The 27,014-nt window shown below is 33.3% G+C and overlaps 1 protein-coding gene across 7 annotated transcripts in view; it reads left to right on the top strand.

The window, feature by feature from the left end:
• Positions 1-21,916, top strand: part of LRFN5 (leucine rich repeat and fibronectin type III domain containing 5) — a 428,403-nt gene extending 406,487 nt beyond the window's left edge. For 5 of the 7 annotated variants that reach the window (XM_066277860.1, XM_066277861.1, XM_066277859.1 and 2 more), the window contains 2 exons: positions 413-1,817; positions 4,910-5,849. In XM_066277860.1, coding sequence (XP_066133957.1) covers positions 433-1,817; positions 4,910-5,849 — 2,325 coding nt within the window. In that variant the 5' untranslated portion in view covers positions 413-432. Of the gene's footprint in view, positions 1-412; positions 1,818-2,154; positions 2,237-4,909; positions 5,850-13,538; positions 13,583-21,576 lie in introns of those variants that run through there. The other 2 variants (XM_066277863.1, XM_066277865.1) reach the window with 2 other exon arrangements.
• Positions 21,917-27,014: the final 5,098 nt, after the last annotated feature.

Here is a 27,014-nt window from a genome sequence, read left to right as displayed (position 1 = left end):
TATAAATCCTTAAATATCTCTAGGCTTTTGAATTCATAAGATGACTTTAGGGGTTTATGGAAATTTTCCAGAACTTCTAACCTTCAATTTGTTCTAAGTATTACTTTGTTTGTACAGCCATGGAGTACCCCAGCCATGTTTCAAAAATAATGCTTAATTTACAAAATTATAATAATCTATTGACTTTTTTCTCCATTGGATTTTAAATCCCATGAGGCCATGAATGTATATTTTTCATCCTGGTGTCTATTATATCCTCCAATCCAGAGTGGATATTTTATATCTATTCGGTAAATAATCAAATAAATTATTTATGTATTTTAATTTGAATGAAAAGGATTATTCTAGTAGGAATATAAACCTTGGTCAAATAATTGGATGCTAACTCTCCATTTTGTGTCTTTTCTTACAGGCTCTTAAATCTGATCTACAATGGAAAAATTCCTTCTTTATCTGTTTTTCATTGGCATAGCAGTGAGAGCTCAGATCTGTCCAAAGCGCTGTGTCTGTCAGATTTTGTCTCCTAATCTCGCAACCCTTTGTGCCAAGAAAGGGCTTTTATTTGTTCCACCAAACATTGACAGAAGAACTGTGGAACTGCGTTTGGCAGACAATTTTGTTACGAATATTAAAAGGAAAGATTTTGCCAATATGACCAGCTTGGTGGACCTGACTCTATCCAGGAATACAATAAGTTTTATTACTCCTCATGCTTTTTCTGACTTACGAAATTTGAGGGCATTGCATTTGAATAGCAACAGATTGACTAAAATCACAAATGATATGTTCAGTGGCCTCTCCAATCTCCATCATTTGATATTGAACAATAATCAGCTGACTTTAATTTCATCTACAGCATTTGATGATGTCTTTGCCCTTGAGGAGCTGGATCTGTCCTATAATAATTTAGAAACAATTCCTTGGGATGCTGTTGAGAAGATGGTTAGCTTGCACACCCTTAGTTTGGATCACAATATGATTGAGAACATTCCTAAGGGGACCTTCTCCCACTTGCACAAGATGACGCGGCTAGATGTAACATCAAATAAATTGCAGAAGCTACCACCTGACCCTCTCTTTCAGCGAGCTCAGGTACTAGTGACCTCAGGAATTATAAACCCATCTACTTTTGCATTAAGTTTTGGTGGAAACCCTTTGCATTGCAATTGTGAATTGTTGTGGTTAAGGCGTCTGTCCAGAGAAGATGACCTAGAGACCTGTGCTTCTCCAGCACTTTTAACAGGTCGCTATTTTTGGTCAATTCCTGAGGAAGAGTTTTTGTGTGAGCCTCCTCTCATTACTCGTCATACTCATGAAATGAGAGTCTTGGAGGGTCAAAGGGCAACCCTGAGGTGTAAAGCCAGGGGAGACCCAGAACCTGCAATTCACTGGATTTCTCCTGAAGGGAAGCTGATTTCAAATGCAACAAGATCTTTGGTGTATGATAATGGAACACTTGACATTGTTATAACAACTGTAAAGGATACAGGTGCTTTTACCTGCATTGCTTCCAATCCTGCAGGGGAAGCAACACAAACAGTGGATCTTCATATAATTAAGCTCCCTCACTTACTAAACAGTACAAACCATATTCATGAGCCTGATCCTGGTTCTTCAGACATCTCAACTTCTACTAAGTCAGGTTCTAATGCAAGCAGTAGTAATGGTGATACAAAAATGAGTCAAGATAAAATTGTGGTTGCAGAAGCAACATCATCTACAGCATTACTTAAATTTAATTTTCAAAGAAATATTCCTGGAATACGTATGTTTCAAATTCAGTACAATGGTACTTATGATGACACCCTTGTTTACAGGTAAGAAAAATTAAGTAAATTTTTATACTTACTATGCTTCTTAGTGTAGGGTTTATTAAGGTACTCTGATATTTTTTAATTGTTGGTGCTACTCTTTATTGTAATTAGAGTGCTCCATTTTTAAGTGTATCATGTAAGGCTTGTGAAAAATAAGTACATATAGGAATTGTTTTGAAGAGTGTTATTTTTAGTGAGTTTAAATTTATATTTGCTATTATGCTTACTTTTCACTCCCTCATCTAAGAGATGTGACTATCAGAGAACAAGATTGATTTATTTAAAAAATTTTAAAACATACCAGAACTTACACATCCATATGAGTGTTCTTTCCTTCAAGGAAGTCATGTTGGGAAGCTATACCATTATCCCAATGATGCTGCCATTGCTCAAAGCACTTTTGGAATTATCTTTAGAACCTTCGTCATACTATTTTGAATATCCTCAGTGGTGGCAAATCATCGTCATTTGAGGGTGAATTTGAATTTTGGAAACAAGCAAAAGCCATTTGGATCCAAGTCTTGTGAATAAGGTGGGTGATCAAGATGGGTATTGCCATTTTTGGTCAAAAATAGGATGTAACTATAAAATAATGAGACTGATATTTTGAGTGATTGATTTATGTGTGTGTGTGTGTGTGTGTGTGTGTGTGTGTGTGTGTTGTCTCATATAAACTGGTTATAAGATAGTTCCAAATAGAAACTTTATAAATATTTTGAGCAGTGAGAGTATCACTGGAGTTAAGTATATAATAATCTTCTGTAAGAACACTGATGGAGAGAATTTGCATCTGATTAAAGAATTTCTGGTATGTTTTTCTAAACTTCAGCCTCATTGATTTATAGTCACATCTTGTCCAATTTTTAGTTGAACATATTCTATTATACCCCTCAACATAATTTCACTCATGATAGACTTTTATTAATCTTAGAAAATAATACAAAATCATGACTTTGAAATATATATATATATATATATATATATTTGTGAAATTGGATCTACTCAATACTTATATACCTATGTGAATTCTAAAAGGTAATTTGATTTTCACTCATTTATAAAAATGAGATACATTTTTAAAAGTGAGCATGAGCTGGTAGAAAAAAGAAACTGGCCCAGCTAACTATGTGATCAGTCCTAGGTAAGGTTCTACCCGACTGAGTTTTAATTTCCCCATCTTTAAATGGAATAGATTAGAGTAAATGGTTTCTAATATCTTTCTTATTACTAAATGTATGGAATGCAGACTATGATACATGTACATTAGCATAAAGTAGTTTTAGTCTTGTTATATTCTGCTCACCACAGGAACTATAGATTATTTAACCTCTTGTGAAAGACCAGCAGACATCTCTATGCCCTCATCTTCCTGTAGCTACTACACATTATATATATTTTAAACATTAACTCTATGAAGTAAGTTAGTTTCCATTTTCTAAATTCTAAGATTTTCATCTTTCCATAACAGTAAGTTCTATGTGACCTTGAGGAAATGGTTTGAAATTCAGACCTTAATATTTGTCATGTATAAAATTGTGATAATGCTTACCTCATACAGTAATTGTAAAAATTAAATTATAGTGTAATACAAAATGCTTACATTTTACTAATGCCTGGCATTTATCATCACTACACTAAATGGTATTGATTTCAATTACAAATACATACTCAGGCCTACAAATTTTATTTTTTTTCCATTAAGTGAGAAACAGGGAGACAAAGAGACAGACTCCCTCGTGCACCCTGACTGGGATCCACCCAGCAAGCCCACTACCAGGGTATGCTCTGCTCATCTGGAGTCCTTGCTCTGTTGCTTAGCAACTGAGCTACTTTAATGCTGGAGTTAAGGTGATGGAGTCATCCTCAGCATCCGGGGCCAACTTTCTCCAACTGAGCCATGGCTGCAGGAGGCAAAGAGAAAGAGAGAGAGAGAGAGAGAGAGAGAGAGAGAGAGAGAGAAGGGGAATGGGAGGGGTATAGAAGCATATAGCCATTTTTTCTGTGTACCCTGACCAGGAATCAAACCTGGGATATATATATATATACATGCCAGGCTGCCAATCTACCACTGAGCCAACTGGCCAGGGCCACCTAAGAGTTTCTTGGTTCATTTAGATGGTATAGTTTATACTGTATAACAGACTAGCATTGCCAAGTTTTCCTAAAGTTCTCTTTCAGAGAAAAAAAAGAATTTCAAACTTTTACTTATTTATTTATTTTACATGAAATATTGGTTTAGATCATAGTTTGTTTCTAGTGAGAAAAAAAAGTTATTGGAAAATAAGCTCCCATAGAGGGCTTGTGATGTGATAGATTCAGAGATATCTAAAACTCATAAAATTTCAGTAACTGTTTTGAAAGTAAATCCATTATCCCTCAATGGGAAAGATGAGGGATTTATTCTCTCTGGTCAACAGTGTTGACCTGTTCATGTTTACAGGATAATATTACTCATACATTTTCATGCAACCTCATATGTAGATAAAAATATATAGGAAACCAAATGTTGAAGGTTTAAACGATGGAGAGATCTGTAAATAAAGTACTTTAATAATAGAAATTAACTTAGTTATTAAAGAATATTTTACTGGGTACCATTCCATAGCAGCTTATAACTAATTTGGAAAAAAGTACTCTAAAATGCATTTCCATTCTGGTTTCTAATGATTGTTAGTGTTTCTCCTTCCTTCAAATCAGCTTTTAGTCACAGACATGTTGTAGGTGCAAAATGAATTTGTTTAGTAGTCAGATAATGTAACAGTCAAACCTTTCAAAAGCAATTTGTCAGAAATGATTTTTTTGCTGTGGCTTTTATTAGGAGTTCTATTTGCCAAGCAAAGCTTGTCAAAGGCCTGGTAATGGTATAGGCAAACTTAATATAATGCAGATTCCAACAATAACTTTTATCCATTTTTACTGGGTAAATATTAGATTAGACCATTTTCTCCATATTTCACATATGTTATTGTTGGGCTTAATGAGTACTGAAATGAAATAAAACTCAAGTCATAATGACTGTGTGTGTGTATATATGTGTGTGTGCATGTATATATATGCTTTTTAAAAATATTAACACACTTTTCATTGTCCCTCAGAATGATACCTCCTACAAGCAAAACTTTTCTTGTCAATAACCTGGCTGCTGGAACTACGTATGACTTATGTGTCTTGGCAATATATGATGATGGCATCACTTCTCTCACTGCCACAAGAGTCGTGGGCTGCATCCAGTTTACTACAGAACAGGATTATGTGCGATGCCATTTCATGCAGTCCCAATTTTTGGGAGGCACCATGATTATTATTATTGGTGGAATAATTGTAGCATCCGTGCTAGTTTTCATCATCATACTAATGATCCGGTATAAGGTTTGTAACAATGGGCAGCACAAGGTCACCAAGGTTAGCAATGTCTACTCTCAAACTAATGGGGCTCAAATGCAAGGCTGCAGTGTAATGCTGCCCCAGTCCATGTCTAAACAAGCTGTGGGCCATGAAGAGAATACTCAGTGTTGTAAAGTTGCAAATGATAATGGGATACAATCTTCAGAAATGTCTTCAAGTCAGGACTCCTGTACCACTACCTCTGCTTTGCCTCCTACCTGGACTTCAACCAGTTCTGTGTTCCAGAAGCAGAAAAGAAAGACAGTCACAAAACCAAGTACCGAACCACAGAATGAAGCTGTCATGAATGTTGAGTCCCAAAACACTAACAGGAACAACTCAACTGCATTGCAGTTAGCTAGTCGATCTCCTGATTCTGTCACAGAGGGGCCCACATCTAAAAGAGCACATTCAATGCCAAGTAAGTTTCTCACGTTGCCTTCTGAGAGATCCAGAGCAAAGCACAGGTACTCCCTGAATGGAGAATTAAAGGAATACTATTGTTATATTAACTCTCTGAGAACATGTGGACTACTTTCTAAGAGAAGCATGTCTATGAATGGGATATTAATTCAGTCCAACAGTTCTGATGGGCCTAGTGGAAAAACAACTCTCTCAGATTCTGAGTGTATATTGGAAAGCACTGTGTAACCTATTTCTTTTTAATGAAAAAGTTATTTTGAGAACTCACATAGAAAGTTGGAATTTGAAATTTCAGCCTCGTATCTCTGACACATGAGTAATAGAGCCAAGGTGTATAAAGCTTTTAGGATACAGTTGTTCATATATAAATTTACACATATAAATATGTATTTATATATATTTACAAGTATATATTTCTAAATATATACAAATATATTGTATGATTAAGGGGGAAAGCATGAAATAATAGTAGTGCCTTTCCCACAAAGAATTGGCTTCCAGGTTCTGCAATAACAGATTACAAAATAAAAGTTGTCATAGAAAAAATCAAGTTTTGCACAAATAATAGTATGTCCTCCAGTCTTACAAGGACCCCTTTTGGATAATTGGTATTTTTCAATAAGTAGATTGCCTATTTCTTTCAATGGCAATGGTGTTTGTTTTTAGGCAAATAATATAGAGATCAACTTTGTGATGTTATGTTATTTAAAAGAAAATATTAAACAAGTACACCCAGACAAGTGTTAAAATAAGTACCCAACAAAATAAGTACCAAAACAATATTTTTGGTTCTAGTGCTTTAATGGTTCTATGATAGTTCTCATTCAGGGCACAGCTTTTTCAGTCGGAATCAGAAGAAAATGCAATTGATTTTATATTTATAAAAGAAAAATTCTAGTTCAGGTTTAAGTTACATGTCACCATTTTATATGCATCTACTTGGGCATATGCAGGTCTTTTCTTTCATTTAATTTCATACACATTTGCTAAATGAATGAATTTTATATTTTTGTTAATGCAAGTTAAAAAGAGGGACAAAAATATGACTGTCTTTATCAAAGGAATTTTTATTTTTATCACCAAGTAATTTTAAACAGTTTTAATGAATTTTTATTACATTTATAAGCACTAAAAAGTCATTGCTCATTAACCAGATAGTAGTTTCGTTTTTCTCTTCAGCACTGTAAATCTGAATTGAACAGTTTTCTTTTACAGTAAGTTTATTTATTATTTTAACCAAAACCTGTGATAAAATTTAATTAGAAATAAATTGGCTTTTTAAAAAAAGATTTTAAATTTAGTCAGGCAATAATATTGCTCCCTGTTAATGTGACATTTTTGGACATTCACTATAATCAAAGTCTGCAGATAAATATTCCTATCAACTTGTTGGAAATCTTACAACATAGTACACTAACATGATGATCTTTTATTAAAGATTGGTAGATAAGGGCTAACATTTTGAGTACTTTGTTTTTGGTTTTGTTTGAGAAGAAGGTTCATGTAGAAGCCTTGCAGAAATACAGTAGCCATAATATCATAAGCATTTATTAACCCAGATCTCTTGAAATACCTTTTAAAACACAGTTGAGCAATGTCAATCATTAGTTTTATTTCCTTCTGTTACAGGCATATGTAAAATTTTCAGTTAATTTTAACTTTACAGAGGTACTTCTTATCACATACAATTCATCATGATGACATTCAAAAGAGGGCAAGATTAAAGTAGTGAGAGATGTCTGTCCATGCCAGTCTTGAAAATAATTGTCTACTGGGCTCTTATTACTCTAGGTGTTTTCTAAGTGCTTTTTCTTCCCTGCTTCTTTTTTCTGAAGTTTGCCTTTTACCATTTCTAAGATCTAATCAACATTCATAGGTCAAGTACATAGTTTTGTACATTATGAGGAATAAATGAGATCACATGTGGTGGTAGTATTTTATAAAATCAGAAACATCATAGAAGTAAATTTTCAACATTATTTCAATAATAACACTCTAATACCAACTAAATATTTTTTAACCCTAATGTTGATACACACATTTGTTTTCTTCTCATAATTGAGTTATAAGTGACATACAACATTAGATTAGTCAGGTATATAACATAATGATTCAATTTTTGTAAATACTGTGAAATTATCACCACCAGTCTAGTTAACATTCATCACCACACAGTTACAGAGTTCCTTATTCGTGTGGTGAGTGCATCTGAAATACACTCTTTAAGCAACTTTCAAATATAGAGTATTATTGACTATATTTACCATGCTTTACACTACATCCCCATGACTTTTTTACTTTGTAACTGGAAATCTTTACCTCTTGACTTCCTTCATCTATTGTGCTCCCCCCCTCTCCCTGTCCCTGACAACTACCAGTCCATTCTCTGTATTGATGAGCTTGGGTTTTGTTTTCTTTGTTTTTAGATTCCACATATGCGTGATATCATATAATATTATTTTCTGTAATAATGCTCTAATCCCAACAAAACATTTTAAATTAATTAACATTAGTTAATATTTCATAAGGTGTTGATTAACAAAGGTATATTACTTTTTCCCTTTCTTTTTACCTACATAATATTTTAAAATCCTAAATGTAGAAAAGCTTTTGAGACTTAAATACATGAATCTCCTAAAATATTCCCAAAGAAGAAATCTCTGGCATTATTAAGATTGAAAAAAAGTGGGCTGTGAAATTGTGCAACATCAAAGCAGTTTAGCATATTTATTTCAAGCTATCAATTCACATATTCTAAATTTTTCAGTTGTCCTTTTTTTTTTTAAAATCAAATTTCTGATTATGTTTCTAAGGAAACTTTAATTAAATATTTTATTTCTTATAAACATTTAAAACTCTTCATTATCTAGCCATGTGAAAGTTATTGTTTGACTAAATCCATTGAAACCACTTGAACACTTGTTCTTAAAAGTGATACGAAGTCCTGTGTGCTTCTCTTTTAAAAAGTTTGTATTTTGAGAAGTCAACAAAAGATTGGCCTATCAAATGTGTCACATTTTTTTTGTTTTTATTTATAAGTGTAAGAGAAAAAATTGCTCAGTATAGTTTCAGTGTAACGTGACTGAAAAATAAATCTATGGGGAGGTTAGGGTTGATTAGAGGTACCTGGTATAATGTCGGAAACACAATAATGACTCAGGGGAATGAATGAGTGAATAGATAGGGAAATTAGTAAATGAATAAGGACAGTGAGAAGGTGCAGTAGTACAAATTTTTGTTAATTAGCACAATAGACAAATATGCAGTCCAGCTATTATGTTACTACAGGCAAGAAATTCTTTCTTTTTCTTGTTGTTTTTCTTTGCCTTTGTGTGTGTGTGTGTGACAGAGACAGAAACAGAGAGAGAGAGAGATAAGCAGGAAGAGAAAGATGAGAATCTTCTATTCTTCAATGTGGCACCTTAGTTGTTCATTGATTGCTTTCTTGAGGGAGGGGGGAGGGGGGGTGCTACAGCAGAGCAAGTGACCCTTTCGCTCAAGTGAGTGACCTTAGGCTCAAGCTGGTTAGCCTTGCTCAAACCAGATGAGCCTGTGCTAAAGTCAGCTACCTTGGGGTTTTAAACCTGTGCCCTCCGTGTCGCAGTCTGACTCTCTATCCACTGCGCCACTGCTTGGTCAGGCTTTTTGTCTTTTCTTGAATTCCTCATTTAACTAGCCGTGTGTGTGTGTGTGTGTGTGTGTGTGTGTGTGTGTGTGTGTGTGTGTGTGTGTTGGCTGTGTATAGGTTATATATACGGTTTTTTGGTTTTTGCTTCCTTGTTCATAAATATTTTCTTTGATTTTTAGCAATTTTAAATTATGACCAGCTTGTTCAATAGTAAAATATATTAACAGACAATATATTTACAGAGATTTACTCCAAACATTTTTTAAAGTATATGTTTTCCTTTATGTTTTTGTGGTTCTTTTGGGTAATTTTCTCCGATTTGAAAATGCCCAACAGTATTAAAGTACGTCTTTTTTAAAAATATATGTAATATCTGAGTGTCATCAAGGAATAATGAAACATCAAAATTCTAAGAGGAAACAAAATTTGGTTTGATAAATATTATTTTTCAATCTATAATTTGTATAATACAGGAGCATCTTAAATACAATAATTTCAATTAGATACTATAATATCGTTATTATGGCTTATTTCCTTTTTTTTCCCAACCATTAAATGTATTAATTGAGTAGAGGTCACAATAAGCTATTTTATGCTTTCAGGTAGTTGAATTTAGCTTCTTTGAATATATATTCTACTATAACTTTTTAGAATATAAGTTTTGAACTATTGTAAGCTACCTGTAAACATAACAAGTCTACTATGGAATGATACTTTCTCCACAAAAACTTGATATTTTTAAAGTAAACATATTTCATTTATTTTTGGTTATCTCTTTTTATTTATTTATTTTTATCAAGTATTTTTTTAATTAGATGAGAGGTGGGGAGCGGAGATATCCAACTGGAATCCACCCATCAAGCCCCCTACAGGGGTTCCTCTGACCATTTGGAGCTACTGCTCTGTTCTTCAGCAGTGAGTTCTTTCAGCACCTGAGTTGAGGCCGTGGAGCCATCCTCAGCACCTGGGGCCAACTTGCTTGAACCATTTGAGCCAAGGCTATGGGAGAGGAAGAGAGAGAGAGGAAGGAAAGAGGAAGGGGTGGAGAAGCAGAAGCAGATGGCCGCTTCTCCTGTGTGCCCGAATGGGAATTGAACCTGGCACTTCCACATGCTGAGCCAACACTCTACTGCTGAGCCAACCAACCAGGGCCAGTCAAGTATTTTCTTATTGGTTTAAATCATTCATACAGTTCTTACTTGCAAAATAAATTTTAATTTAGTTTACTTGCAAATAATATCACTGAATGGAAACTAAATGTTTCATTTATAAATCTAAAAAAATTAATAGAACAATTAACATAGTTCACATCAATTGCCTTTTAGTTCCTAAATTTTTGTATTTTCTCCTCTGTTTATTCACATTAATAATTTTTAAAACAACTGTAAAAACACCAATTGCTAAAATAATTTCAAAAACAAAGCAACATATTGTCCATCAAATTCTGAATCCTTTTCAAAGAAGACTGCAGATATGAGCCACTTTTCTTGTCACTGTGTCTGAATTCCAATTCCAAATTCAATTTATATAATGTTAAGAAAGCAGTATTCAAGCCCTGGCCGGCTAGCTCAGTGGTAGAGTGCCGGTCCGCATGTGGAAATCTTGCATTTGATTCTTGGCCAGGGCACATAGGAGAAGCGCCCATCTGCTTCTCCACCCTTCTCCCTTTCCTTTCTTTCTCTCTCTTCCCCTCCCACAGCCAAGGCTCCATTGGAGCAAAGCTGGCCCAGGTGCTGAGAATGGCTCCATGGCCTCCAACTCAGGCACTAGAATGGCAATGCCCCAGATGGGCAGGATATTGGCCCCTAGTGGGTGTGCTCAGTGGATCTCGGTTGGTCGCTCCTCACTTCAGAAAAATACAAAAAAAAAAAAAAAAGAAAACAGTGTTCCATTATATAAATCGGAATGAAGACTATCTACTCTCTTTACCTTGTAAAACCTTCCCTTGTGTCTCGGGAAGAGTCCAGACTTTCCACTTTAACAGTGTATGTGAATGTGTCTGTGTTTGAATGTACGTGAAATGTTTTGGGGAAAGGATTTCAGCATAAATGTGGATTAGATGGGAAAGCATAGTTTTCTTATCCTCTTCAGTTGGTGATGATTACAATAATAATAATGATAATAATAATAACGATATTAATTTAACATAATGTTTGTGAGTTAAATGTTAGTTTAAATTAATGTATAAGAATTATCTCATTTTTTAAATTTCATGGAAAGTAGAAAAAAATAAATGACTGGAATATTATAATAGTTTCAAAGTTCTGTCTCTCAGATTCTTTCTCTCCCATGCTAGATTAATAATGCTGGAAATACAAATAGTTAGTTTTGTCATCTTGTTTCTTTGTTTCAGATTTTTTTTTCTTTTCAATATCTTTGCAATAGAAACTATCATTTTTGTAACAGTACAGATCATCAGTTAATAGTGAAAGAATGGTAATCACATTACTGAAAATGAATCATCCTAAAAATGTGGTATTATGTGAAGTATGACATAGCAAGTAGCAGTTTGTTACTGAAAGTGTATTTAACTGTTAAACTACCTATTAAGGTAATGTTAAATCTTAGTAATCTTATTTAAAAATACAAATAATATAAATAATTATCAGTGTATTATTGTCTCCTAATTTGTTCAGGTATTTCATAGTCAAAACTTAGAATCTGAAGTTATCATCAGCTAAAATACATACCATGTACATATTTATATATCTATATAAGTCAAAACTATATATAAAATATATTTAATATGTATATTTATAAAATTAATTAGTTAAAATCATAATTATGTGTTCTGCAATAAGAATTATAATTAATGTATCAAGATTAGATTTAAATGATCTGGCCATCAGAGAGCTTCTCTCAGCACAACTGTACAAACATGCTTGTTATTTATCAGATCACAATGGAATATAAATTCTCCAAGACAAATGATAACCATCACTACAACTTGTCTAATTTCACCTATTCTCTTCAAATTTATAAACAAAAATAATTATTTTTAAATATATTCAGGAAAGCCATGATGTCCCTTTCACTTTGTGTTTGGAAGTAGATGTACACTTAATCTTGCCATAAACATGAGCTTGATTAATACTATACTTTGGCCCCAAAATATGTCTAATAAATAATTATTCTAGTAACATAAAGTCATTTACTAAATAGGCTATGTTGGCTCAGCCATAATAGAGTTTCCTAATTATTTTGTTATAACATGAACATGTCTTATTAATGCTTTCAATAATTTAGTGATGTAAAATCTAATCTCCAGAAGCCATTGTAAATTTTTTTATTTTTAAATTATTTTTATTTATTTATTCATTTTAGAGAAGAGAGAGAGAGAGAGAGAGAGAGAGAGAGAGAGAGAAGGGGAGGAGCAGGAAGCATCAACTCCCATATGTGCCTTGACCAGGCAAGCCCAGGGTTTTGAACCAGCAACGTCAGTATTCTGGGTCGACGCTTGATCCACTGTGCCACCACAGGTCAGGCGAGGCCATTGTAAATTTACATGGATATTTGTGCTGGAATTTTATAGGAGAGTATTTTGTATTATTCTCATCAGTGTCACCTGTGAACTCTGAGAATGACTTTTTCCTGAGACACATAATTTGTTCTTATTTCGTCACTTCCTAATGACCAGTAGAAGTATTTATTTTTAAAAAGGACATTTTAGAATGAAATAGAATGTGTTATGCAGGGTTACACAATGATATTAAACAATATAGGCAATTGGAATATACATATGGACATTTGAGGGCAGAATGTTTGTATTTAGAACATCACTGTTTTATGTAAGTATATGAGTATTTTGTAAACATGCTATTGTTTGCAGGGTTATTGAATAATGGCTTATATTGTAAATGGTTATTTTATATTCTGTATTGAATATGGTAAAACTACATTTATTCTTTTGAATTTTTTTCCTTGATGCATCTTTTCATATTAATCAAATGGAACTCTGTAGTTAAAATGTTAACTTTGAGCAGGGAAAATTAATAGAAGCCTTAGTCTCCAATGGAAGTTCTTACAGGAAAGTGCATTCCATATTGATGATTACTCATTTGAATAACTAGAGTAATATTCTAAAAAATTCTACCTTTATATTATTATGTATTAGGAAATAGCCATAGAAAACTATAAAGTCAATAGCAACTAATCCAAGAACTGATAAGTTACAAAAAAATCTAGATAAATCTTTGTTAAGAGGAATTTTATCAATATTTCAGTGAAAAGTGTTTTAGGGTGTTTCTTAAAAAGTGAATTGTTCATGATACTGAAAATTTTATTCCCAGATGCTTTGCTGTCTAATGTTGACCAGATTGTCCAGGAAACACAGGTGAGATTCTTGTTATCTGTCACATACTTTAGCACCTTAAATGGGTATATTCTTTTATAAATGAATCTTTAATTTTTGTTTTGTTGGCTTAAGTAATTTATTGAAAGGTTAAATTAAATCTTAATGTCAACAACAAGAATAAAGTTCCAGTTCAGTTAAGTGAATTTTCAGTTCTTCAATTTAGGCACACTTGTGGTTATGTGCTCGTTTCTGACTCATTCCCATACCGTAAGAATAAAGGGAATACTGATATGGTTGGAGTAACTCTTGGAGTCATGCATGATATAATGTGCATTTAAAAACATTTCCCAATGGGAAGACAGTAGCTTAATAAGAATCTATTCACTTCTGGCCCTGGCCAGTTGGCTCAGTGGTAGAGCGTCGGCCTGGTGTGCAGGAGTCCCGGGTTCGATTCCTGGCCAGGGCACATAGGAGAAATGCCCATCTGTTTCTCCACCTCTCCCCTTCTCCTTCCTCTCTATCTCTCTCTTTCTCTCCTGCAGCCAAGGCTCCATTGGAGCAAAGATGGCCCGGGCGCTGGAGATGGCTTCATGGCCTCTACCTCAGGTGCTAGAGTGGCTCTAGTCACAACAGAGTGACGCCCGGGATGGGCAGAGCATCGCCCCCTGGTGGACGTGCCGGGTGGATCTCAGTCGGGTGCATGCGGGAATCTGTCTGACTGCCTCCCCATTTCCAGCTTTAGAAAAATACAAAAAAACAAACAAACAAACAAACAAATCTATTCACTTCTATCCCTGACCTCCACATCCTAATAGGAGCCAGTATGATTCATTTAAATGTCATTGAAAGTGGAGGAGCAGAAGTTTCATTGTTACCTAAAATGAATGAAGCTGCTATAAAATGAAGCATTAGACTCCCCATGAAATATTTATGCTGTTCCTTTTGTCAGCAACAAATTAGTCTTCTTGATGTAATTTTTTTTTCAATTTCAAAAGAGTATTTGATTCCTATATTTTAATTTGATCAGAAAATGTGTTTCCAGAGCAGAAGAGCACTTTAGTAATCTGTTCAATCAGCTGGAATCATCAGCAATTTGCTTAAAGTTTGGCACAGGAAAAGTATCCTGCTGTTAAAAGTGCTAAAATAGTCCATTGATTTATTTCTTGGTAGTAAAAATAAGATTATGTTTTTTTGTTCTTTTTTTTTCTTTATTTTAACATTTTGTGCATAAAAGATAACAACTTGGACAATCATTCTAGGTTTCCCCTAATAAATTCCATTCCCAAATTAAACAAAATGTTTTCATGCATCATTTCTTTGCCTAATATGGAATTACATTCTTATGTTGAAAAATAAAACTACGCCTGACCAGGCGGTGGTGCAGTGGATAGAGCGTTGGACTGGGATGAGGTAGACCCAGGTTGGAGACCCCGAGGTCGCCAGCTTGAGCGCGGGCTCATCTGGTTTGAGCAAAGCTCACCAACTTGGACCCAAGGTCTCTGGCTTGAGCAAGGGGTTACTTGGTCTGCTGTAGCCCCACGGTCAAGGCATATATGAGAAAGCAATCAATGAACAACTAAGGTGTTGCAACACAATGCCGCAACGAAAAACTAATGATTGATGCTTCTCATCTCTCTGTTCCTGTCTGTCTGTCCCTGTCTATCCCTCTCTCTGACTCTCTCTTTGTCTCTGTAAAAAAAGAAAAAGAAAAAAAACGAAAACTAATGGCTCACCGGAAAAAATCAATAGCCTGTACTTTACGTACTGAACTGACCCGTATGAAGGTGCATTGTGTTACCACCACCCTGTTTCTCTTTCTCAATCATTCCTTCCTTTCTGTCTCACTCCTATCCTGCATTTCTTTCTTTGATTTTCAAAAGTTCATTTATCCTGTAACCTTGGACATCTATCTGTCCTGAAAGTAAGATGGCTTTAGAAAGTTATAAGGAAATAAATGGTTAATCTATCAGAAGCACGTTCCAGAATAATGCGAAATATTCTATCAAGATTTAGAATTTAGGGCCTGACCTGTGGTGGCGCAGTGGATTATGCGTTGACCTGGAATGCTGAGGTCGCTGGTTCAAAACCCTAGGTTTGCCTGGTCAAAGCACATACGGGAGTTGATGCTTCCTGCTCCTCCCCCTTTCTCTCTCTCTCTCTCTCTCTCTCTCTCTCTCTCTCTCTCTTTGTCTCTCTTCTCTAAAATGAATAAATAAAAATAATTTTTAAAAAAGATTTGAAATTTTTAAATTACCAATTAGAATAGTTTCCCAAATGTTCACATTTCATGGGACATGTCACATACTGTTGGGTTTAATTATTTGTTTCAGCAAATTGTTAGAAATTGGTTTTAGAGTAAAGTCAGCTCCTTAAGAGTTCATGTACTACTGGAGGTAGCACAAGGTTTGCCAATATTGTAAGTATGTAAAATTTATAATAATGATTTTCTTTGTCCTAAAGTAATTAGTATTCATTATAGAAACTTTAAAAGGTATAGGTAAAAATTAAAAAAAAAACTATAAATTTGTCATTAGCCAACACCTAGCTAGGCACAGATAATAGTCTGTTGTATAATCTTTCAAATTTTTCAGTGCTTCGTCAAATCTGTGGGTATATATGTGTGTTTTGTATTAAATTTACATAGTAAATGTAATATATACTGAACTGAATATATTTATGTCTCCTTCTTTCAAAACTTTTTTTTTTTTTTTGTATTTTTCCGAAGCTAGAAAAGGGGAGAGACAGTCAGATAGACTCCCGCATGCGCCCCACCGGGATCCACCTGGCACGCCCACCAGGGGGCGACGCTCTGCCCACCAGGGGGCGATGCTCTGCCCCTCCGGGGCTACCAGAGCCACTCTAGCGCCTGGGGCAGAGGCCAAGGAGCCATCCCCAGCGCCCGGGCCATTTTTGCTCCAATGGAGCCTCGGCTGTGAGAGGGGAAGAGAGAGACAGAGAGGAAGGAGAGGGGGAGGGGTGGAGAAGCAGGTGGGCGCTTCTCCTGTGTGCCGTGGCTGGGAATCGAACCTGGGACTTCTGCACGCCAGGCCGATGCTCTACCACTGAGCCAACCGGCCAGGGCCTCAAAACTTTTTTAGTCTTTCTTTATTTTCTTTAGGAAACAAATGACAATGGCATAAGAACTTTCCATGTTCCAGCTAATTCTTTTTGCTTTCTACATGCATTAGCAAGAAATAGAAATTCATAAGCAAAGAACCATTTTAACAAAATTTAGTGTCAATACATAACTCACTCCTTCCCTAACCCCTTGCTACTTTTCTTTTATCAGATTTAAGTCACCATATTACCTCAGAATAACTATCATTGCCAACAGGTATATGATTTCTGCTATAGCAGGCCTATTATGTCTACAACTGTCAGCTCAACAAAATAGTCATGCCTCTTTGAGATGACTGTGACCTGTGTGCTCTAAGTCCTCATGGCCTTTCACATGTCAGCAGTACTTTACTGTGTGTGACTGAAGTGAAGAAGAGAGCAGTCATCGATTCCTGTGTTCACAGCTGTCCTATTCTCTTTTTTGGGGGGGATATGAAATTTAATTTTAAGTTTATATTTTATTCAAGATTCTATCATGTTTTTTCGTACCCAAGGACATATGTCGGCCCTGGCCAGTTGGCTCAGTGGTAGAGCATCGGCCTGGCATGCAGGAGTCCCGGGTTGGATTCCCAGCCAGGGCACACAGGAGAAGCACCCATCTGCTTCTCCACCCCTCCCCCTCTCCTTCCTCTCTGTCTCTCTCTTCCCTTCCCGCAGCCTAGGCTCCATTGGAGCAAAGATGGCCCAGGCACTGAGGATGGCTCCATGGCCTCTGCCTCAGGTGCTAGAATGGCTCTGGTTGCAACAGAGCAATGCCCGAAATGGGCAGAGCATCACCCTCTGGTGGGCATGCCAGGTGGATCCCAGTCGGGCGCATGCGGGTGTCTGTCTGACTGCCTCCCTGTTTCCAACTTCAGAAAATACAAAACAATAAAAATTAAAATTAAAAAAGGATATATGTCTATTACAAAAATTTGGACCCTATTGTGTTATATTTAAATTAAACCAAAAAAACTTTTTTAAGTATAAAAATATTTTCAAGGCAACAATATTAAATTAATTAAACCACAGTTCCCAAGAAAATATCGAGCTCTATTAGGAAGGTACAGAGATGGCAGACAGGTTTCATCCAGTTAGGGATTTGGGTATTCTATTTCAACTCAGGTGTCTGCTAATTTTTTTCTGAAGGTGAAGAGTTCATTTTATTTCCATTAGCCAGAATATGCCTTATGTCAGTTTTTATTCTCTTAAGACCCTTCACATATGTGTATAGAAATTAAGTGAGCTTAAATAGTTTAATATATCACATACAATATTTTTATAATGAAATCATAAGATTCTAGTCACACTAACATGAGTTAAGAACAAAGCAGGAAAATCATTGATAAAATTAGTGATAATAACAAGTAAACTGGTACCTATAAATTAACCTTATTTTTGAAAGATTTTTAATGACCTGGTAAAACAATTAATGTGCTATGTCTAGTAGTTTAAATAGGAACATTTGACTAGTTTGCATTTATACTGATAAAACATTCATTAAAATTTCTTGAAAAGTATTTATCATATTCAGACTAATAAAATATGTGTACACTGTGTGTGTGTGTTTATGTATGTACATGAAATATTGCTTTTCGGTGATTTTTCTTATTTCTTGCACCAGCCTTTAAAAAAAATCGTTTCCTGATTTTTATAAATTTGACTTCTGATTGTTTTGTTTAGCATTAATCAAGGTATTTAAATTTTTTAACTTTGTCAGAAAAACTCTGCTATGGATTCAATTACCATGAAAAAGGTGTACTAATTTTAGAGAAGGTAACAATATATAAATGAATAAAAAATAATGTTGATTATAAGCAAACAAACATTTAAATAACTACGGGAAAAAATATAGGAAATCAGAGCTGGACAGCAAAGCAAATGTGTGTATATGATTAGATGTCTCTCCATTTTTCCCCAAGAGAAATATTTCCTTCAAGTGAATTAAAAAACAATAAGAGGAATAACATAGGCCTCTATGTGGAAAACATTTAACTATTTTTATAATAATTAAATCATACTTTTGAGATATTTATTTGAAAATTACAAAAAATTAGAAAAATAATTGAACCCTTGTGTCTGTCCTGGCCTCTAGAAATCATTTCCTCATTTTGATATTCTAACTATATAAGATAAAAGTCTTTCATACTGTTCACTGCCTTCTGAATAAGGGCTGCAGCAGCATTTTCCCATGATCCATTCAACATCAGGACATTGTTTTTCTTTTAATGCTAAGGTAGATTTAATTTGCTCTTTTATTTGTCCTTATAGTACTGTTAATAAGACTGACACAGGGTTTTACATATACCCTTAAACTGTTATGAGAAGACCATTACTAAACATTCTGCACCTATTCCAAATTTATTATTTTTAGTTTTTTTATAATGTTGGCACAATTATTACAGTCTATGTTGTTTAATTCTTTGTGATGTTACTGTAATTTTTTTATCCTTGTTTAGATCTTTATGAAATCACTATAAGAGTTCATCAAATGATATGTTAAAAAGTATTATTTTGAATATCCTACATATACAAGTTTTTATATTATTTCACTATTTCAATAATGGCAGTACTTAAGGCAGACAAATTCACATGATGGTATGCAAAACTTATTTCTATTTTTAATTTTTGAAATTAATGTCTTTTATATAAATCATAATTCCATAGATTGTTAATAATATTATGTAATGTGAAATTGAATTTAAAAAATATAAAATATGTCAGCTTTTAGGATCATCCATTGGATACTATCAATAAAATAAAGTTTATTATTCTGGAAGGATTTATTTCCAAAGTCAAACTAGTTATACTATTCACTATATTTTCCTTCTAGGTATATTTAGTTTTTTCAACATTACTACTTTCTGAAACTTGGACTTTGGCTAAATGCAGTTATATCGTTTTTTCTATTAAAGGAAACATATGATTGAATTTAGAAAAAATTGTTGATATCCAATTTCATCAAAATAAGCTATGCTATAAACCCAATAGGGAAGAATATGGTAATTTAGTAATTTTGTGATATTTTAAAAATAATATTCCAGGTAAAGTATGATAGTTATTAGTCAATTATTTTTTATAAATAGGATACACATCTGTTATCCATTAACAATCTTCAAACATTGTGTAAATCCCATGTTCAATAATTCTAAAAAATTACTGTTTGAGCCCAAAAAATTATAGTTTTTTGGATTATCAGGTGTTTGAAATATTTTTTCTTAAATATGTTTCAGCATTGTGCCTGCCTCTATCAAATAATCTAAATAACCATATATACTTGTATAATTTAACCACCAAATTATCTAAATTGTTTCTATATCAGCATTTTATTTTATTTTTGTATTTTTTTTTCTGAAGCTGAAAACGGGGAGAGACAGTCAGACAGACTCCCGCATGCGCCCAACCGGGATCCACCCTGCAGGCCCACCAGGGGCAACGCTCTGCCCACCAGGGGGCGATGCTCTGCCCCTCCGGGGCGTCGCTCTGCCGCGACCAGAGCCACTCTAGCGCCTGGGGCAAAGGCCAAGGAGCCATCCCCAGCACCCGGGCCATCTTTGCTCCAATGGAGCCTTGGCTGCAGGAGGGGAAGAAAGAGACAGAGAGGAAGGAGGGGGGGGTGGAGAAGCAAATGGGCGCTTCTCCTATGTGCCCTGGCCGGGAATCGAACCCGGGTCCCCTGCACGCCAGGCCAACGCTCTACCGCTGAGCCAACTGGCCAGGGCCTATATCAGCATTTTAATAAAGAATATTCAGTAGATAACTAAGAAGCTATATATTATGATTCATTTATGCCATACATTTTATAATTCATAAATTGTAAACATGGAATCATTTTTGAATGGAAAAAATACTTCTATTTTAAATGTATGGAATTGTATAGATCTCAAAAATTATTTTCATCTTCATCAAAAATAGACTTTATAAACATATCTTAAGTCCAGTACTGAGTTAGTTCTAAGTACTCCAGAACATATTAGAGTAAAAACATATTTATAATTTATTATTCTTATGTTTTTACTATAAAAGTATCTATCATATGTGATACATTGATATATTTAGATATTTTAAAGATAATTTTATGTTATTTCTTTCAAAATCATATTAACTATGGTATGCCTTTGTGAGTTATTGTTTATTTTAGCTGAGGAACTAATTATAGAAGATGAGCAATTGTCTTCACTATCATTAAATATATAATTAAATCTTATAAAAATTAAATATTATACAAATAAATATTATGCAAAACTCCCAGCATAATATATTTAAAAAGTTGAGCTCACTTACATTTTAGATGTGTTGAACAAATTTTATCTAATATGTTCATGTTTAAAAACCAGTATAACTATTTGTTAAAACTTATATGCTATGCATTAATGAATGAAATCATTATATTTTTATCTTGAGAATGTAAATGTAAAACATCAAAGCAAGGGGAGATTTTATTTCACAATTTCGCTTTAACTTATATAGCTATTAAAGCTTAATGTGTTTAGATTTTTTAATATATTTTTTATTTAATTGTATTGGGGTGACACTGGGTACCATAATTATACAGGTTTCAGTTGCTCAATTCTCTCTCCACTATAAATTGTGTGTTCACTACCCCCCAATTAAAGTCTTTGTCAGTCACCATTTATCCCCCATACCTTCATCTACCATTTAGGTTGTTTTTAAATAAAATTCTTTTATGTGCCCACCAATTTGAAATTACCAAAAAATATCTGAAGTACTAATGTGCACATTTTGTCTGTTTTCAGAGTTGTGTCTTGTATTTTATAGAAAGAAACTCCTGCATGAATAATAGTAGTTCAGTAACTTCTAGGTTTTTAAGACAATAATCTTATTAGCTATGTTTTCTTTCTTTCTTTCTTTCTTTCTTTCTTTCTTTCTTTCTTTCTTTCTTTCTTTCTTTCTTTCTTTCTTTCTCTTTTTTTCAGAGGCTGGAATTAATGTGAAGCACCACTTCTCTCTCTCCTGAAAAAATTGCCACTGATATTTTTACTGGATAAAATTTAAAGATGTTTGAACTCACAAAGGCTAATTGTTGAACTGGTGTCCTAGAAGAAATTGTTCACAGGACCTGAAACAGAAGTCTCCGATGCTGGTGAAACTGGCTCCATCAGATCACAATTCATCCCCTTTTAAAACCAAATTGTTTTTTCTTCTGGCCCACGTGTACTTTTTTTTAAAACAAGGAAAGAGAAATACCTACATTGGCAACAAGTTCTGTATCGATTCATGTTACATTGCCATCCATGATTTAAAACTGTAGAATCTTGAATAATCTATATCACTTTAAAAAAATAAATGTTTTACTATGTCAGAATTTGCACCTTGCCTGATTTATGGAACTATCATTTGCTTCAAGTATGAATGGTGAAATGATTGCAAAAACTAATAACACTATTTTACATTTATGTAGTGCAACAACCTTAAGGTATAATAAATTGATTTAAACTACTGGAACTATTTCTTCCATGAGTAAAGTCTATTCACTTCATGAGAGAGCAGTGCAGCTGTCTAAACAATATTAAAGAATTATTATTTCTCAGCATAAGACAGAAAGTGGTGAGGGATCTCTTTTCCTAGTGGAGCTTCAGAAAGCATCAAGGTAGGCATATTGTAAGTAATACAAATTTATTCATTGCTTTTCTGAAGAGTCAAAGGATGGATGTTTTAATAATTTTAGGACTTATATTTCATTTTAAGTACCCAATTCTCCAATTTTGCACAATTCCAAGGTAAATAAAGAACATGCATCTGATTAAACACCAGCATAAATAAGAGTAAGATATCTTTGATAGCTAATAAATATTAGCAATCATATTTAAGCAGTATCTAAACCTAGCATTGAAAAGGTGATCCTGATGCAGACCTGAGTTCAAACTCTAGAGCTAAGTGAATCTGGCCATTTATCCACTCTGTACTTCCATGATCTTGCAGGAGAAATACGTTGTCAAATTTTAAAATGCACAAAAACTAATCACTGCACTTGTTGTAAGCAGGAAAGTCAATTAGAAATAGTAGCAGCATTGTTATTAACAATTAAAGCAAGATTCTCTAAAACATTAAATATTTTATTTTTGTTCCTTGATAATTCTGGTAGTTATCAATTATTAAAAGTAATATGTATTTTTTTTAAATTCATTAAAACAAAAAAAGCCAGAAAACTTTGTCTTTTAAAGAATTTATATTAATCTGTTAACTATTTCAGAGCTCTCAGACTATCAGACAATATTCAATCATCCAAAGATGCCAGCCATTAGATAGCACTTGGAATCTGCTCAGGATCCAACTACACTAGAAAGCAATTTAAACATATGCACACATATATGTATACACACACACACACTTCCACATACACACAATGCATGACTAAAACAGAAGTAACAGGTTTGCATTGAAATATAATTAATTTGTGACCTTGGGCAACTGGCTTCATTCTATTTCTTGACAACTCTAATGCCCTGGAGCCATCCTGTTTACATATGTGTGAGTGTGTTTATGCAATGTCTATGGTGAGAAAAGGACAAATTTAACAATATTTCATATAAGTAAAATCATACAGTATTTGTCATTTTGTGTCTGGCTTATCTCATTTACCATAATTTTCCAAGTTGAACATGTATCAGAATTTTATTTCTTTTTATGGTTGAATAATTCTTCATTGCATATATATGGCACATTTTGTTTATACTTTAATCATTTGATGGACACTTGTGGGGCTTCCACATTATAGGCACAGCAAATAATGCTAATTTAAACATTTTTTATAGAGGTATATATATATTTATTTCAGTTTTTAATCCTTTAGCTATAGTCCTAAGAGTGGAATTTCTAAGTCATGTGGTAATTTTCATTGAGGTTTTTGAATAACTGTCAAACTGTTTATACGTGGCTACAACATTTTACATTCACTCAGTGTGTAAATGTACAAGGTTCTCAAATTGTTCACATATGCAATTTTTTATTTTAATAGTCATTCTAGTTGGTATGAATGATCTCATTGTGATATTGATTTGTAGTTTCTTAATTGCTAATGATATTGATCTTATTTTCATGTATTTATCAGCCATTTGTATATACACTTTGGAGAAATATTAACTCAGGTCTTTTGCCAATTTTTATATTAGATGGTCTTCTGTTATTTAATTTAAGGTATTCTGTATAATTCTAGGTTTTAAACCTCTCTTAATGTATATCCTTTGCAAGTATTTTCTCCCATTCTGTAGTTACTTTTTACTTTGTGGATATTGTAATTTGATGAACAAAAATGCTTAATTTTTATGAAGTCCAATTGTGTAATTTTATTTTGTGACTTTTTTTAGTGTTATAACTAAAATTTTATTTCCCAATCCAAAGTCATCAAGATTTAGCCCAGTTTTTGTTTTAAAAAATTACCATTTTAGCTTTTATATTTAGGTGATTGATCCATTTTAGTAAATTTTTGTATATGACTGGAGGTAAAGCTCCAAATTTATTCTTTTAGATGTGAAAATCCAGTTGTCTCAGCAGTATCTATAAAAAATAATTCTTTTCCCATTGAATGGACTTGTCAGGTTGTCAAAAACAGTTGACTGTAGTTGTATGTATTTATTTCTAGACTATATACTCTATTTCATTGGGCTATATGTCTGTCTTTATGCAAGTACCACAGTTTTTTGGTTACTGTAGCTTTGTAAATTTTGACACCAGAAAGTATGAGTCTTCCAACTTTGTTCTTGCTTTTCAGGGAGGTTTGACTAGTCTGAACCCCTTACAATTATATGGTAATCTAAGGAATAGCTTTTCTATTTCTGCAAAACAGCAATTGGAATTTTGATAGGAATTGCATTGAATCTGTAAGTAACATTGTATAGATTTGACATGTAACAATAGTGGCTGTGAATATGGGATGTTTTCACGTTTACTTGTGTCTTCATAATTTCTTTCAATAATGTTTTCTAGTTTTCAGTGTACTTGGCCTTCACGACCTTGGAAAAATGTATTCCTTGTTATTTTATTTTTTATTTACTATTGTAATTGTAATTGCTTTGTTAATTTCCTTTTTTTTCTATTGCTGCTTTTTTTTTTCAAAAAAAACAAAACATAAAAACACCTAATATCTGGATGTTAACTTTGTATTCTGGAACTTAATTGAATTTGTTTATTAGCTTTAATAGCTTTCTGTAAGTTCTTTGTGAGTTCTATACACAGAATCATGCTGTCTGTGAAAGAGATAGTTTACTTCCTCCTTTCACATATGCACGCATTTTATTTCCTCTTGGCTAATTGCTTTGCCTAGAAATTCCAGTGCAATATTGCATGGCAGTAGTGAAAATGAACATCCTTGTCTTACTTTTTCATCTTAGAGGAAAAGTTTTAGTCTTTTAAAATGTAGACTGTAGAGTTTTAATAACTGACCTTTATCTTGGTGATTTCTCTTCTGTTCTTAGTTTTCTGTTCCTAGTTTCTTAGTTTGTGATGACAATGTGTTTTTTTATTTGTTTGTTATTAACTTATTTCTATTTAACTTATTTCTCTTTATATGGTGTATTACACTGCTAAAAATTTTAATTTCTACATATGGTCCTGGTGTATAATCCTTTTAATATAGATGTTGCATTTGTTTTGCTCACATTTTGTTAAGTATTTTTGCAACTCTATACACAATGGATGTTGGTGTATAGTTTTATTTCTTTTGATTATTTTATCTAGCTTTGGTATTGGGTAATGATTATCTCTAAAATCAAGAAGTGTTTTCTCCTCACTATTTTTGGAAAAATTAAAAAGAATTGGTATTAATTCTTATTTTTTTTTAATTTTAGGTTTGGTAGAATTCACTATTAACCCCATGTGATTTTTTTTGTTGGGAGGTTTTGGATTTTTAATTCATTTTTTTTTTTTTTACTATAAATCTGTTGAGATTTTTTATTCTTCTCATGATTCTTTTTGGGTAATTAGTGTGATTAAGGATTTGTCAGTTTCATCCAGATTATCTGGTTTTTTGGTGTACAATTATCTCTAATATTCTTTTATATATATTGTTCTGTAAAGTCAGTTTTATACATTATTGAAAGCAGTTTAGTTAAGTCACCAACTATTATTGTCTATTTCTTTCTTCAATTCCATCAGTGTTTCCTTCTTATATTTTGAAACATTTTTCTGTTATATACAAGTTACAGATATTACAACTTGATGATGTAATTTGTATTAAAATGTCTTTCAATATTGTAAATAGTATTATTATAATCGTTAACTGAATGAATTTGTTTTGAGGTCACTAGGCTTGTTTGGTAGATATAAACTTGTCACATCTACTTCACTTGTTTCCAACCCAAACTATCATTGCTTTCTCTTTTGCAATAATTTACTAACCCTAATTTTTTTTTGCCCTTATTGCAGTCCCATTTAAATGCCTAACACCCATCACCTACTTGAATCTTACCAGCTAATCCTTGCCAGGGCCTTTGTCGTTAACATATTATCAACCTCTATAAACCTGTTTCACAAACTAACATTATCAAATGCCACCTAATCAAATCACCTTTTCTAAACAAATACTCCTTTTCTCTCTATAAGTTAGTAAAGCGGGTTATATTTAACTCTCTACCTGCCCTTGATATGAGTACCAAATTAAAAGAGACCACAAAAGAAATATAACTATTTTTAAAATGAATGCATAATCTATATAGGCATAAATCACTTTAGCAACATTACCTGTGAATATATGTAAAAGCCAACAATAAGTACTCTAAGTATATATATTATTAAACACATGCAGGTAAACTGTAGTTCATAAGGTAACCTTGAAAGTGTTGTTTTAAGCTATTTTTGTTGTTGTTGCTGTTCCTTTATAAGGAAAAGGAATATTGAATATCAGAGGTACCAATAAATATAAGGCATAATGTCGCAACTCATAACTCCTTAGGAGGATGAGATGTACAAAGGTATAGAATAAAAAAGCTATAATGTGAGTCCAAATTATTCTTTCAACTTGAGTTAAGAAAATAAATTGATACATTATCATATTTAACAATTTATATATATATTTAATTAAATGTGATTAAAATTTTTATTTGAAATAATTTCTGAGTGAAGTGGCTTAGAAAATTTTCACAAGAATTCTCCAAAACCTTATTTCAAAGAGAAATTTCAAAATTTCTGACCCCCTTCATCAAACCTGTTCAATTCTGCAATCATTAGTTCAATATTTAATTTTCCTACGAATGGTACTATCCACTGGAGATACATAATTCAATGATTCTAGACTCAGTTGTTCATATTTAGGTGGTAGATAAGTGTGGTGACACTGTGTTAGTGTATTCAAGCTGTTCTAACAAAAATACCACAGACTGAGTAGTGGCTTATACAAAGAAGGTATCTACAATTCACA

Source organism: Saccopteryx bilineata, chromosome 4, assembly GCF_036850765.1.
Source record: "Saccopteryx bilineata isolate mSacBil1 chromosome 4, mSacBil1_pri_phased_curated, whole genome shotgun sequence".
Taxonomy (NCBI): Eukaryota; Metazoa; Chordata; class Mammalia; order Chiroptera; family Emballonuridae; genus Saccopteryx; species Saccopteryx bilineata.
Note: the sequence above shows the minus strand (reverse complement) of the source record. Positions and strands in the feature narration are given on the sequence as shown.